The sequence below is a fragment of the Eschrichtius robustus genome, chromosome 17, assembly GCF_028021215.1.
Source record: "Eschrichtius robustus isolate mEscRob2 chromosome 17, mEscRob2.pri, whole genome shotgun sequence".
NCBI classification, from domain to species: domain Eukaryota; kingdom Metazoa; phylum Chordata; class Mammalia; order Artiodactyla; family Eschrichtiidae; genus Eschrichtius; species Eschrichtius robustus.
The window spans coordinates 29,266,011-29,282,440 of NC_090840.1; the positions used below are offsets into that span (position 1 = coordinate 29,266,011).

The 16,430-nt window shown below is 38.1% G+C and overlaps 1 protein-coding gene across 1 annotated transcript; it reads left to right on the forward strand.

Moving 5' to 3' along the window:
- Window positions 1-20: 20 nt before the first annotated feature.
- On the forward strand, window positions 21-14,990 carry CA2 (carbonic anhydrase 2). The gene is made up of 7 exons (XM_068525958.1): window positions 21-220; window positions 1,340-1,537; window positions 8,200-8,318; window positions 8,747-8,839; window positions 9,847-9,909; window positions 12,802-12,957; window positions 14,308-14,990. The coding sequence occupies exons 1-7, from the start codon at window positions 187-189 to the stop codon at window positions 14,425-14,427; spliced, it is 783 nt and encodes a 260-aa protein (XP_068382059.1). The 5' UTR covers window positions 21-186; the 3' UTR covers window positions 14,428-14,990.
- Window positions 14,991-16,430: the final 1,440 nt, after the last annotated feature.

The window sequence follows — 16,430 nt, forward strand, 5'->3', positions numbered from 1 at the left end:
CACCTCCTCCCCGCGTCGCCCAGGTCCACCCGGGGCCCCCCTCCCCCGGGCCGCCCCCAAGCACGAAGTTGGCGGGAGCCTTATAAAAGCCGGCGACGGCGCGACCCGCAGACACACGTTGCAGGCGCCCGAGCAGCCGCCTCTTAGATCCGCGCCAACTCCTCTGCCCGGACCTACGGCGCGAGCATGTCCCATCACTGGGGATACGACAAGCACAACGGTGAGTGCGGGCGGCGGGCGGGGCGGCGCGGCACCCGGGGCCCCGGTACCCGCAGCGCCCGCACCAACTGTTAACCGCTGCCGTCCGGAGCACCCGAGGCTCAGGTGCGCCTCCAGCGCCCGCCCCGCCCGCCGCTCCCAGGCGCGGGATGCCCCCAGCACAGAGCCCGAGACCACTGTCGAGGAATCGCTGCGTCCCGCTGCGGCGCGCAGGGCCCGGGGAAAGGGGTGCGCAGCCGCAGCCGCGGGACCCACGGACAGCCCCTTCAGGGTCACGAGCCGGAGACCATCCTATCCCGACCCAGGAATAAACTAGGAAGGGTTGTAAGGAAACATTTTAGTTGTTGATCGCAGAGAAATTAGGGAAACCCCTTCACCACCACCACCCCCCCCCCCCAACTTCATCCTCAGCACCACCTGTGGCTAAGACTCTCAGCACGAACTGTTCCGGGGCATTTTCTTGGGCTGGTCTGAATCCTTTGCGCTGATTTCTGAGTTTTCCCTTCATCTCTCGACTTATGTTAGGAGGTCACCAGGAACCCAGCTTTATCAAGGCCACAGATCTGGGTTCTACCGGGCCAGCAAACGCAAGGGAAAGATGTGTCTGGCGCATCTCTGAACATCTTTAGGGGTTTGGGGATCCCCAGGTTATGGGGATCCTGACCATTAAAGGAGGGGTGCCCGGGCCTGAGCAGTTGACTCTGTCCTTACATCTAGTCCGAGGACTAGAGGAAGGAATTCCGATCTGCTGGAGTGTCTTAAGTGAGCTTGCGTATCCCAAATCCTAATCACAAACCCAGTGTCAGTTGCTCAATTTCAGTAAAAGGAGCATAAAAATGGCTAATATTTATATGGCGCTCACTACTTGTTCTAAAAGCTTTACATGTATTGATTCTAATTCTCACACCAACCTCTATAAGCTAGATGTTATTATTACCCCCTAATACAAATGAGAAAACTAAGGCACAGATCAAATGTTTTCCCAAAGGTTATTCAGCTGTTCGGTGGTGCCGCCAGAATTGGAGCTGAGCAGTTTGGCTCCAGAGTCATTGCCCTTTTCTAGGGGTTTACATGTGCCCTTCCCCACACTGGGGGTTCACACATCTGTTCTCAAACCCAGGACCCGAGCAATGGCATAAGGACTTCCCCATCGCCAAGGGAGAGCGCCAGTCCCCTGTTGACATCCACACCCAGGCAGCCGTTCATGACCCTACCCTGAAGCCTCTGTCTCTTCGCTATGAGCAAGCGACTTCCCGGAGAATTATCAACAACGGTCACTCTTTCAACGTGGAGTTTGATGACTCCCAGGACAAAGCAGGTCAGTGTTTAAAAAATAACTTGTGCATTTCAGCCAGTAGCTGGTTTCCCAGCTTAACAGGAGCAGCAGCAGGACCCCTGTAATACTACACTCTGATAATCTTCATTAGGTTGCAGTCTCTGAGGAGTAGGCTAATTACTTTGAAGTGGCAGCGGCTGTCTCTCCCTGTAAAATTCCTGGTTTCTATGTAGGGCATTGAATAACTGTGATATGCCTGGGAAAAGTCACAAAAGGCAAGGTCCCCTGGCAACAGAGATCAACAAAGATGAGATCTACAAAAATTGAACTTTTAAGACTCTTTCTAAAATATTTGTTTCCCAGAATTGATGTCTATCCAATAAAAACCACATCCTAGGGTGATCTTCAAGGTAGCAGTGAGAAGAGTGATGAAAACCTAATACTTTAAAATCCTGAAATTCTTGGAAACATTGTATTTACAAATAGTTTCTCAGCATTGGGCTAGTGTGATAAAGGTGGCCGTGTATCTTGGTATCCACCCAGAAATTCATTCCACAAAGGAAAATGTTTTAGAGTTGGTTGGACATACCTGGTCCATTACTGACAAAACCAATTACCATAATTTATTTGTAGTAAAGCTCTTTACAGAATGCCCTTTGAATTGTTCTTTTTTTCTTGCTTAGAAATAGGAGAACAATACCCTTGATTTTGTTGCCAGTGTCCTATTTTCCTGAGTGCTTTCCTCTGAAGGGCACTGAGTGAATGGAGCTACAAACACATTATGTGTGGTGGTGTGGGAGTCTGGGGGCGGGGGGGCGCGGGGACCATTGGGGCAAAATGAGGGAAGATAGAGACAACATTCAATAATGCTGTCAGAATGTTGGAGTAATGACCTATAGTACTCACATGGTATATAAATGTAATTATAGTCATTATAATAGAGTTGACTATTCTCTTTCAGTAGCTATCCAATGTATTCAGTACAGTTTTGAAAAAATTCTTCCTTCCTCCCCTCTTGGGAGTGATAGTAACTTACCCTAAGTTTTTGTTTTCTTAACTGTAAAATTGGAGTAGCAGTAGTATCTATTACAGAGGAAGGATTGAATGGGACAGACATATAAAGCCTAGTGCCTGGTAGCTAACAATTCCTCAATAAATGACCGCTGCTCTTGTCGGGTCTGCACACCATTTGACTGCCTTTATTAGGCAATTGCTGTAGCTATTGCACCTCTGATAAGTTTTTTGAATTAAGTTTTTAATTAGCTTTAAAATTACTTCCCATCACTTGATGGTATTTTAAAATCTCACTTTTATATTGTCCCAAACATGCCATTTATTATATTAAACTATGTACTGATTTTATATATGACATTATTACATAGTAATATGTTTTACCATGAATATGTCAAGTTCTGATGGATTTCTACATAAGCAGGAACTAATGAGAGCTAGCCACCTTTGTCTAACTACTTCTGGTGAATAACACATACATTGCTAAAGCAACCGGCCATGTTTAGATTGTGAAACAGATGAAAATCAAGTGGTTCAGATAGAGGCTCAAACCCATGTCTTTAGAGACAGAGATATTATTCACCTAGTTTTTATGCAAAAAAAAAAAAAAAAAAATTCTTACGAACACCACTTATATGTAAGACAAGCTAGGCATCTTGAGGGCAGGGTGGAGTCCTGGTCCCTCTCCTGAATCCCCGGAGGCCATGATGGGGATACCTCAAGTAGAAAGACATAGAAATAATAGATGCTGACAGTCACTTTGATAAGTGCAACAAGGAAGTATTCCAAGGAAATATGGAAAGCAGGTTTGGAGTTGGCCTGAGCAAGTCAGAAAAGACTTGTCAGGGTGAATAAAGTTTGTGGTTGAAGGATGAGGCTTGAAGGATTTCAGTGTCTTGGAGGAGACTCCAGGCCAAAGGAAGTAGGAAACGTGGGGGACTTGAGAGAGCTGGGCAAGAGGTACAGTAAAAACAAGAGGAGTGAATGTTAGAAAGACTTGTTCTCCTTTACATATGAAAGACTCCTTTGTAATTTTGCCCATACCTCTTCAACATTTGCAGTTGTTTTGATTAAACAAGGAAGCATTTTTTTTTTCTAGAATACAGAATATATTAAATGTTGATGTTAAGGGAAAACACATCTACAGGATAGAAAAAAGAAAACAAAGTGAAACAAAACCAATCATCCCATGCAGAGAAACACCCTTTAGACATTTTTTTTAAGATCCTAGACTCTCAAGTTAGAACAAATGGTAGAGATACTCTAGTCAAACCCACTTAAAATAAACATGAAGAAACAGAACACTCAAGAGTTTAAGTTCCTTGCTGATCATCTCCTTCCTAGTTTGTTGGAATGAGACTAAATGGCAACCACTTAAAAATAGAAATTGAATAAGAATATTTGAAGGACCATCATAGTTAATATTTAGTGTGTTCGTACTTGTACCATGTTTTTAAAAACTGATACACTTTTCTGTTCACTTAAGTCGAAAAATATTTTTTCATTTTGGTCACTCAGTTTTTTAAAATGGACAGTTTATCATCTCTTTTTGTTAGGAATTATTTTCATGGTGTTAACATTTTTAGATATCCTTTATTTTCTGTAAGTAAATGCTTCAGAAATACTTCCCCCCTCCACCCCCAGTGAGATTTCAGTCTTTTAGAACTTCTCATAGACTCAGATTTTCAGATGTATCCTAAATGTTATCTTATACGCAAACTTAAATACTTGGGTATAAGGAACTGAACTGGTAGAATTTATTGCTATGTTTAAGCTTGAGAGAAATCTTTTTAAATGTGGAGTTAATAGGCTTTAACTACAAGCTTGGGTTAAAGCTCTCATCAATCTTCTAAATTCCTTTAAAAATAAACCACCTTAAATTAATGAAAAATTGTTAATCCTGTTAGTTTTTTTTTTTGATTATTAAAAAATAAATCTTCCTGCTTGAGATCTTTTATTACATGCTTCATCTGGGATAAAAGAATAGTAGTCAAATTATTAACTCCTGCTAACTTATTAACTTTTATTAATGAATTTAAAACTCTCCTGCTTTATAGCAAAGTTAGAGGCAAATATTGAAAAACCAATGCTTGAATTATTGGGCCAACCCATATATAACTCTCATATCATTTCTGCTTTTAGAAATTGGAATATTTTTATCTGTTTTTATTATTTCAAGAAAGAGAAGGAAGGAAGCTGAGTTTACCTGTGTTCATTTCAAGCATATCATTGTTTGTATGATACAATGGATCGTCATACAAGAGTCCTGCTTGATTTTCAGGGACTTGCTTTTGAAGCTTTAACATTTTCCTTTTACAAACAATTATAAGTTAAAAGGAAACAAAACAACAAAAAATGGAAGGGCTTGTCCTGCATACTGCTAATGGTGTGAGCAGAACCCTAAGCTTCTATAAAACTGACAAAAGCATTCTAGACACTGTATTTAATTATGTTCATGTCAAAGAGTTACTTTTTTTTTACTCTCGTACAATTGCCATAAACCTGAAACTGAAAATTTCTGTTCTCTTGAATCTTAATTGTGCTTACACTAGTGAAAGTGACAGCTAAATATTTCACTACATAAAAAGAAATGGAATGTGGGTGTCTATTTCTCAGATTTGTCTACACTGACATTTTTTTTTAACCTTAATAGGTAGCCCTAGGATTATTGACCACTGCCGAAAAACCAAAACCGATTTAATAAATTTCAAATTATTCATAGAGAAAATTATTCACCTGCTAGAAATGTGTTTTTAGTAGACTTATTCATTTACTTCATTAATAGGAAATCCCTTAAATTTTAGTTTTAAACTAAGGATTATTGGGAATAGTTTATTTATATTTTGGATTTAAGAGAGATTATTGACATTCACCAAGGTCTTTAGTTTGTTATTTGGATGCATCTTATATTAAGTAATAATAAAGTGATCAAGAAGGAAAACAATTTTTAACGTTAAATTTTGTCTTTAATTTGCATAATTATCTAATTTATTTCAATATTACTGGAATGAATCTCTTTTCACGAGTAATGTATAATTTACGTAAGTAATATGTATAGGAAGACAGATTATAATATTACATTTAGTGCTTATTTTGTGTTTTATATATAGTATGTATAACTGATGGAAGATCAAAAAGTTAAAATCTTCTGGGGCTCTTGGTTTTGAGATTTGGATTTAAATTAAGTTTGGAGGGGTCTTGAAAAAGACATTGAGTCTTTGAGTAGAAAACCCCATTTATGTATCTCTATCATCACTTGTGGAAAACATTTCTGTGTACAAGTGGTGATTGACTCTTCAGAGCCCCACTAACAGATTTTACAGAGGAAAAAAAAAAAACAATTTTAAAAGAATATCAGCAATTTCTGATATTCTTTAAAATTATTTTTGCATTAGAAAAACAGGTTTTATTTTAAACTGGGGTAGTTTAGAAAATGGCTTGGAGCAATCAAATTAAGTAAAAAAATAAGTAGATCCAGAATATTGCGTAAGCTCCATCTTTAACCTTGTCTTTCCTATTTCTCAAATAAAAAGATGTATGCTACCTTTATTAGAGTTGATGGCAATTTATTATTATAACAATGTTTTGAGGGATTTCATTGACTAAACTCCATGCTAAGAATTTGCTGAGAAAAGACCAATTAGTTGAAGAAGACCAGAAATGCTTTTTGTAGCAATTAAACTTTAAGAATTTAATACCTTTCCTAATTACAGTGGGCTTCTAATCTACATAACAACATGGTTTTATTTTAACAGGAGTTCAAACAGGTATCTGGGAATAATAGATTAGCCCTGAAAGTGTTTAATCTTTGAACCTAGAGTGTTTTGTTTTTTTGTTTTTTTTTAGTATTAGAAAGCCTTATTTAATAAAAGCTCGTATACTCTTGCCTAATTCTAAATCTTTTCTGAAATAAGATCAGTTATCGTAGATGCTTACTACGGTTTTATTTAACTAATTTTGCCACTTGATAGAATTAATGATATTACAAATGGTTTTTATGATCAGCCAGTTAGTTAGTAGTTTAAAAAAGTTATTATAAAGGAATTAATTTTGGTATCAATTTACCTTATAAACATGTATTTTGTTTTAAGGGTATATATGATTATGAAAAATGGGAATTCCTTCATTTTGGAAAAAGTCTATTTTGGGGATATAAGGATAATTCTTTCCTTATCAGATTTAGAAAAACACTTTTACAATAAAAGTTGTTTTTAAGTTTCAAGAGATGTGATATTATCAGAATACATCCAAATTCATGTTTCTTAAGAGATCTGTAACGTAATACCATTTATAATTTGTTCTGTCTTTCTTTATTTTTTATTCTTTTCTTCTCCTGGCCTATTGTAAGGCAGACCTGGCAGCCAGAATTTGTATCAGGAGCCATAGAAAGGCCTGACTGCCTAAATATCTTCCAGCCAGCATTATCTTTTCTTTGAATAGATGAATGGGTATTGCTACCATCTAAGCATATTTAGGTGAAGTTGAGCGAACAAACTTTTTTGTACAGACTTTGTCCCTTGGTTTTACAAAGCCAAAATTAGTTTGGGCTCATTACTCTGTGGAATTATAAACCAAAGCTAATAAAATACACTTATAGCAAAAGGTGTTCTAATCCCAGTTCTAGAGATATAAAATTGAAGTAGTAGAACTAAACTAATTTTTAAAACTTTTAAGTATATCAGTTAAGTCCCATTAATACATATAAATTAGGTAAAAGGCTTTTTGGAGGGAATGGGAGAAAGAGTGATTTCTTACTATTTTAATCCTCTCTTAAGACACAGCTCATTAATTATCTACAGATAGACTATAGTCTAAGAATGTGATTTCTAATATGGATTTAAGTATAACAAATTTACATTAATACCAGAACAGTAGAATCATGGGATGGGATGATTATTAAAGTTAGAATTTCAAGAAAGCATTATGCACTGCATCTCACAGATGATCAGTCAATTCTTAGTGAAGCAGTAAATAATTGGAGGTATCCATTCTACAGATGAGCAAATTAAAATCAGAAAGTCAAATAGAACATTTTAAGGGTATAAAGCTAATTAGTAGCAGCGACAATCTGCTGTGTGAGGAAAATTGTAAGCCTGTGTAAGGAAAAAGCCTGTGTAAGGAAAATTGATTTTATGTTGTTAAGCTCAGGGAATGCTTATTGTTTCACAAATTCTGGTAAGAACTGGTATCAGAGGTTAGCAAAGCTGGCTGAAGGTCAGTCACTGGGCCATGGCAGAGGAGAGATTCCTCAGCTTGCAGGTGTGCAGCAGACCAGCACTGGCGAGCAGCTGTGGGCACTTCCTCACTGATTCACAGAGGAATTCATAGTTCCCCTGAAAATTTCCTCTCTCTGAACCTGAACCTGAACCTATGAGGAGGTCCAAAAAAAATCTGGAAGAGAAGTGCCACTGTGCTCAGAAAACAGATGGGAAAAGCATCCATCCTTCAGTCAACACAAGTGAGGGAAAAAAAAAAATAAACAGTTGAAATGATCCTCTTTAGCTCTGTAGACTAAACCTGAGTCTAGATTTAATTTTCACAGAGTGAAAATGTTGGTTCAGGCATAAATTTAGTACTATAAAATGGGATTAAAGATTGTAATATTCAGTAGTGTGTGTTTCACGTGCATATGTATGAGTGTGTGTGTATGTAAATGTGTGTGTGTGTATATATATATATTTTTTTAATTTTAGTGCTGGAAGGAGGACCCCTCACTGGCACCTACAGATTGATTCAGTTTCACTTTCACTGGGGTTCATCTGATGAGCAAGGTTCTGAGCATACCGTGGATAAAAAGAAATATGCTGCAGAGGTAAGATACACTTTTTTTCTTTCAAAAGCTTAATTTTGTAAACTCAAACCACCTCTTTTACAAAGGACCTTCACATTTGCTTTTTTTAACTTTTATTTGTGATATTACGATTAATCCTGCAAAACTTTCTCTAAGACCTCCATTTGCACAAAATTAATGAATTCAAATTGGAGGATCCTGTTTTAACGGAAATCTAGAAATAAACTTTCTGTCTTTCCTCAAAAGTATGCAACTCTTTGTCTTAGAGTTGTTGAAGGAATCACTTGACATTATGCCAATTAGAATTAAAATACAAGTTTAGATTTAAAATTATCCACATTTTCACTTTCTTTAGTAACCTCTAGCTGTGAAGAAAAGATCGCTAGATAGCTGTGTAGGCTTTTATCATGTAAATCATTTGTTGTTTGTGGTTTTGTCTCCTACTTTAGCTCCACTTGGTTCATTGGAACACCAAGTACGGGGAGTTTGGAAAAGCAGCGCAACAACCTGACGGACTGGCTGTTTTGGGTATTTTTCTGAAGGTTAGTTGATGGCCCAATTCTTTTTATCCCCTGTTTTCAAAAAAGATTAACCGGACAGAACATTCATAACAAATAGGACATTCTACAAAGAGCCTAGGAAATGCCTTTGGCTCTGAAGTATTTTCAGGCTTATTTTCCCGTGTATCTGCTAGTAGCAGTAGAGATGGAGGACAAAAAGACAATTGCAGAGGTATTTCATAGGTACCATTTGGATGTAAATGTGAAGGGTATATACATGTGAAATGTGAAATGAGAAACAGGCATATTTTGGATGAACATTAGTATTTTTTTTCATTCAACCTTAAGCTAGATAGTACTATTTTATGATAGTGCTAAATTAAGACCAAGTTTTGGAGAAGTGAAGGACAGTGATTCCATATTGGAGAATTCAGGCAACAAGAGTAGGTCATACAGGTTGAGCTGCCCTCTGGATAGTTGTAAACCCAGTGGAGAAAGGTCTGGGCTGCAGATTCATGGTTCCTGGAAATCCTGTGTCAAGGTGGAAGCTACAAGTGTATATGAAGTCATCCAAGGAAAGCATGAAGAGGGAGGATAAAACTGCTCAGCAAGCAACCCTAAGAAACTGCAAACTGTAAGGAAAGATGCTGATTAAATGATTGAAAAGGAATACAGGAGTCCAGGGAGATTTGGGAGGCTGGAGAGCAGAAGGAAAGCCAAAAGAGGGGAGAATTTTAAAAGGAGGGAAGGCAATAGCCTAAAATCCTGCATGAAGCTTAAAGTAGGCACGTGAACAGTGCTCTTTGCTTTGGCAGTTGGAGATCACTGGTGACATTTGAGAAGGTAATTTTAGGGGAACTACAGGGGCAGAAGCAGAAGGAGGTTGTCAGTGAAAGTAGGGAAATCAAACTAAGACTGATGGGTGGCGTGTAGCAAATGGTGGGTTTTGGTTAGCTATTTGGAGAAATTTTACCATAGAGCTGCCCTAATCAAAAGCTGGTGTAGTGCCAACTGGAATACACTATCTTGTCGCTTGTCTCTTTCTATAGATTGGTGATGCTAAACCAGGCCTCCAGAAAGTCATTGATGTGCTAGATTGCATTAAAGCAAAGGTATAGTTGAATTTTTTGCCACCTGAATAAGGTACTTATTTTCCATACCCCACTCATTTTTGAAAATTCTTTTTTTTTTTTAAATTAATTAATTAATTAATTTTTGGCTGTGTTGGGTCTTCGTTTCTGTGCGAGGGCTTTCTCTAGTTGCAGCAAGCGGGGGCCACTCTTCATCACGGTGTGCGGGTCTCTCACTATCACGGCCTCTCTTGTTGCGGAGCACAGGCTCCAGACGCACAGGCTCAGTAATTGTGGCTCACGGGCCTAGTTGCTCCACGGCATGTGGGATCTTCCCAGACCAGGGCTCGAACCCGTGTCCCCTGCATTGGCAGGCAGATTCTCAACCACTGCGTCACCAGGGAAGCCCCTGAAAATTCTTCTGCTCAAATTGAGTAGTCTCGGTTTGACGTGTGGTGCTTAGATGAGCAGTTAATAAAGGTAAAATGTTGCTTATGCGTTTATTTAACTTATCTTTATCCCAAAGTTGATCCTAATGCTTGTATAATTTTAAGACTTGTATTTATTTAATCTTGCTTCCCATCATTTGAACATCCATATGCAAGCATCAGAGAAAATCATGATTGCAAGGAGGCTGAAAGATCATCTGGTCAAATTATTCACTCATTCATACAGCAGATATTTGCTGAGTACTTACTACATGCTGGTCACTTTGTTAATCTAGGAAATACAGTGGTGAACGTGACAAGTAAAGTCATGTTTTGTGGAGATTTATATTCTATGACCTCTTTGAATTCATGTTTAAATCCGCTCCACAGCACAGTTGTGCTGAGGTCATGGAACATCTGCTTATAAATACTACCATCAGCGGTAGCAACCTGGCTTTATAAAACTCATCCTCAAGTTGAAGTAGCATCTATCTTCTGAAATGCTCACCTGTTACCCTGAGCTTGACTCTCTTGATTCATATAGAATAAACCTGATCCTACAACACTAATTCAAAAAGATATATGCACCCCCTCATTCACTGGAGCATTATTTACAATTGCCAAGACAGAAACAGCCTAAGCATCCAGTAACAAATAAATGTATAAAGAAAATGTGGTATATAGATAGATAGAGATAATGGATTCAGCCATAAAAAAGAATGAAATCATGCCATTTGTGACAATATGGATGGACCTTGAGGGCATTAGGCTAAGTGAGATAAGTCAAAGAAAGAAAGACAAATACCATATGAACTCATATGTGGAATCTAAATAAATAAGCCAAACAAAACAAACAAACAAACAAAAAACCAGCTCAAAAATACAGAGAATAGATTGGTGGTTGCCAGAGGTGGGGGTGAGGCCAAAATGGGTGAAAGGGGTCAAAAGGTACAAATTTTCGGTTATAAAATAAGTCATGGGGATGACTTATAAATAAGTCAAAATAAGTACTATATTGTCTATAGTTAATAATACTGTATTGCCTACTTGAAAGTTGCTAGGAGTAGATTTAAAAGTTCTTATCACAAGAAAAGAAAGTTCTGTAACTATATATGTTGACAGGTGTTGACTTATTGTGGGTGATCATTTCACAACATATTCAAATATTGAATCTTTACATTGTATTCCTGAAACTAATATAACATGTCAATTATACCGCAAAAAAAAAAAAAAAGAAACAAAGCAAAACCTAATCTTCCTTCCACTTGACCCTATTCTCTATCAGCCTTTTACCTACCCCCAGGCTAATTATCTTTAGTCCCCTTTAACTAGTCTTACATGACAGTTGTCTCTTTGCAGCAAACTTGTCACTCGTCCAGTAACTCTTTCCTGTTGCTTCTGTTGCTCTAAAAGCATGGTGTCCTGAACTGAATACAGTTCTTCAGTTCTGACCGAGCCATCAAATAGGACAGCAAGACAATTACCTCCTCATCAAGGATACTATATATTTTCTGTTACAGCAACCTAAAATTGCATCATTTCAGTGGCAGTAATTTCACTTTAAATACTGGCTATGATCAGTTAATGACTTAAAGAAAAATACAAGGGATTATTTTAGAACAAGGGTTCCCAACCCCCAGGCCACAGAAAAGTACCGGTCCATGGCCTGTTAGGAACTGGGCCGCACAGCAGGAGGTGAGCGGTGGGCAAGTGAGCGAAGCTTCATCTGTATTTACAGCTGCTCCCCATCGCTCACATTACTGCCTGAGCTCCACCTCCTGTCCGATCAGTGGCAGCATTAGATTCTCATAGGAGCGCGAACCCTACTGTGAACTGCACATGTGAGGGATCTAGGTTGCGCGCTCCTTATGAGAATCTAATGCCTGATGATCTGAGGTGGAGCTGAGGCGGTGATACTAGTGCTGGGGAGTGGCTGCAAATACAGATTATCATTAGCGGAGAGGTTTGACTGCACAGAGACCATAATAAATCAATTGCTTGCGGACTCATATCAAAACCCTATCAGTGAGTGTCAAGTGAAAACAAGCTCAGGGCTCCCACTGATTCTGCATTATGGTGAGTTGTATAATTATTTCATTATATATTACAATGTAATAAAGAAATAAAGTGCACAGTAAATGTAATGCGCTTGAATCATCCCCAAACCATTCCACCCCTCCCCTGGAAAAATTGTCCGTGGAAAAATTGTCTTCCACGAAACCGGCCAAAAAGTTTGGGTACCTCTGTTTTAGAGGACAAGATGAGAAAATGGATAGGTGAAATTAATAGTCAGGTTCTCTTGCTCATATCTGCCAATCTAAATTTCCATATCAAATGTCTTCTGTTAATTTGTTTTATTCTGTTTTCTGGTGAACATGGAACTTCTCTTTAAAAAACTTGAAAGTTTTCTGGGTACCAGAGGGGAATATTTCTGTTTCCTATTCTCCTGCCTCCCCCCTACTCTGATCATGTGACATTTTTAACCCGTGTATTTGCCTTGTTCCAGGGTAAGAGTGCCGACTTCACTAACTTTGATCCTCGTGGCCTCCTTCCTGAAAGCTTGGACTACTGGACCTACCCCGGCTCACTGACCACCCCTCCTCTCCTGGAAAGCGTGACCTGGCTCGTGCTCAAAGAACCCATCTCTGTTAGCAGTGAGCAGGTCTGTTTGCTAAAGTCAGGTGGAGCATTTAGTCCAGGCCTTTGGAGTCAGGCAGACCTGGGCTTTAATCCTCCTCCTGCTGTTTCTAGCTGTGCAACTAGTGCCAACAACAGTGCTTAGCAGATATAATCAGCACTCAATAAGTATTTGTTGTTGTTAACTATAACCTTAGTCAGTTTTTTCTTTTTTACTCTAAAGTTGGGTAAAATGGAAGATTACATGAGAAAGGTGTCCGTCACCTAATAAATGCTTTTTTGTAAGCTATGAAGAAACTGAGGCTGGGAACAAAGAGATGTTACATTCAAGGGTGCATAGGTGCGGGTGATAATTCCCAGCCTACTGCTCACTCACCTAAGAGCTCACTGCAGTTTATTTATGTCAGAATACATTTCTGGATCCTGACAAAGGCGAGAGTCATCCCTTAGAGAAAATGTGTCTCTTAAAAGTCACTCCAGGTTGCTTTAGCAGCTTAGACGAGACACACATTTCCTATACAGTGTAGTTTGTACCGTTCGAGTGATCAGTGCACTGCAGTGACAGTGGTTGTGCGTGTTACGGTAGTTGGCTTACATGAAGTTGACTTCCTGGGGGGCGATCGAGGGAATATTAGTGGACCAAAGAGATCAGGTTCAAGGCTATTGATTCATGGGCAGCTACATTACTTCCCAAACCACCCTTCTTCATTTAGATCAAGTCATGCTTAAGGAAAGGGAAATGCCACTTTGCAAAAACAACCTCAGAGAAGAAGGAAACTGGTTGAGGGCTGCCTATGTCACATCACTGTGCCGGGAACTGACGCAAATTTAAAAGGGAATCAAAATTAACCAATGATAAGGATTTGAAATCCCAGCTTGGGCAGATTCATTCCTGTGTTTCTATAAATTTAAGAAGAGATGTCAGCCCATCATTCAGCCCCGGAATTTGCAGATCCTGGATCACTTCATCTAATTGTACAGATGCTGTCGTTTATCTTCCCTGGGGTAGAAAACAAAACCTTAATTGGGATCTAGAATTGTTAGTATTACTTTACATCTCAGAATTATTTTATAGGCTTTTGATGTTTGGTTATAGAATTAAAAGAGGAAAACAGACAAGCTCACCGAAAATTTCCTTTCAAATGACAGCAAGATTTTGTGTGTATTTTATAGAAATTGATTTGTTGTGTAAAAGCATATATATGTGATCTATATGTGATTATATATCTATTGGGAATCAAATTAAATTTTGAACTTTGCAAGATGGAACTGTGGATATTGGGGAATGTATTTCAAGATTTAACACAAACACATAATTGAATACTACTGTGAAACTTTTATTTTTAATTTTTTCATCTTTGATTTTGTCTTTTAGATATCGAAATTCTGTACCCTTAACTTCAATGCAGAGGGCGAACCTGAACACCTGATGGTGAACAACTGGCGCCCGACTCAGCCACTGAAAAACAGACAAATCAAAGCTTCCTTCAAATAAGATGGTCCCAGAGCCAGTGTCCAATGAAGAGTCTTTGGGTTTCCCTTTAGCTAAGCGCAAGTCTACCTTGGTGAATTGGACTCTGGCTGCTTTGCATCTATCTGGTTTTCTAGACCCTTCATCTCTTATCTGACATTCTTACTACTAAAATGTGAAAACCTAGACCAGTTGTCAGGCTTGACAGAATTGCTGTGACTGGTGCTTTGCTTATGGTAATAGCCTTTTTGTAACAGAGAATAATATAAGGAGTAGGAGAAAAGTACCTTGATTTTGTTCATAGCACATGGGCTAATGAGCACTCACAATTGTTCACTAAAATGCTATTTTTAAAACATAAGAAAGTAGGATGATTGAATGCAAAGCCATATAATGAGATAAACTGAGCTGTGTAATATAAATCAGATAAAATAGTCATGATCCTATGTAATGTAAATCAGATAAAATAAATGTTTGTGGTTCCAATATGGTAAATTAAAGAAAAATTTTAAATTCTTATATATTTGTAGCAATGTTATCTTAAATATGAATTGTGTTGTAATTTAGTGACTTTTGAAATATAGGGATGTAAATGAAGTATTATCTGTAAAGATTGTTATAGTTGTGATACAGAGTATATTTCCATTCAAATAATATATCATAGCTTAATAAATATTGTATTTTAGATATATTCTCTAATAAAATCTGGAATTCTATTTTGGGTTATTTTATTTTATGCTGGGCAGTGGGTAATAGTGGAGGAGCAAATGTGTACTTTTATAATTCATATTAATTCACTGTTAATAATAAGCCATAATAATTGACTTTCTCATAACTGATGGAGTCTCCATAAAAGGAAAACCCCTGAAGGTCATTTATTATTTGCCAAGCACTGTTTTAAGTGCTTTGTGAGCACTCACTCATGGGATCTCCTTGAGGACTGATCCTGCAAAGGAGAGAGGAAGTGGTGATATGAACAGCAGAAGGGGGGTGGGGGGATGTCCTGAATCAACACATGCTCCCTGGAAATACAATAAATAAAAATCCATTTTATTCAAAAAGGGAATCCAAGTGGTACCCAGAAGTAAAAGTGTCATTTGAATCTTAGGAAGGTAAATTACACTATTACAGGTAGGGAGAAGAGTGGATAGATGAAATACCAATCTCCCACTACTATGGCTGTTTTGGATCTAGCTCCGTGCCAGGACCATGGGATGTTTGGCTAATGAGTTATTATGGGAAGCCAAATTTAACACATAACTCAGGTTCCACACTTCAAGGAAAAAAAACTCTTTGTTACCAGAGATAGCAAACTCTCTAAACTCACTCTCACCTGATTTCCTAAAGAATTAAGCTGAGTTTTCCGTAGAAGAAAGATCACAAGCTTTGGAGTTTGATGATTTGTTTTGAATCCCAGCTCTTCTCAACCTCTCTGATCCTGAGTGTAAAAAGAGAATAACACCCAGGATATTCATAATTATATGAGATAATGTCTGGTGTATAAGAGATGGTCGAAAATAACACATTTTAAATGTGTTTTGTGTGTGTGTGTGTGTGTGTGAGTCTGTCAACTTAGTTTCCTGGAACAAGGTTTGTCCTCTAATTTGTTGTTTATTGCTTTGAGTATGGAACCCACAAAGCCAACCTTAAACAGAATCGTGTATGAACTAACGCAAGAGGGAGGAGACATGGGGATGTATGTATACGTGTAGCTGATTCACTTTGTTATACAGCAGAAACTAACACACCATTGTAAAGCAATTATACTCCAATAAAGATGTTAAAAAAAAATCACTTATTTTTCAAATCAAAAAAAAAAAAAAAGTAAATCTACTCCAGGTGAGCTGCAGAGGGCCTCTTCTAAATACGAAGAGTTTAATTTATGCATATTTTTACTATTAGTTTTCAGTTATATATGGAAGCAGAAACTTGTCAACAACTGAGTTCTATGTACAGATGAATTATGATGTTCTTGGTGCCTAATAAATGATCTCTATATTCTGCAATGAAAACATTTTATATCACTT

Excerpts from the sequence above, each read along its gene's own strand:
- CA2 (XM_068525958.1), top strand. The coding sequence starts at position 187 with ATGTCCCATCACTGGGGATACGACAAGCACAACG. Across the intron at positions 221-1,339 it reads GGGATACGACAAGCACAACG|GACCCGAGCAATGGCATAAG; the intron begins GTGAGTGCGGGC and ends TCTCAAACCCAG. Across the intron at positions 1,538-8,199 it reads TGACTCCCAGGACAAAGCAG|TGCTGGAAGGAGGACCCCTC; the intron begins GTCAGTGTTTAA and ends TTTTAATTTTAG.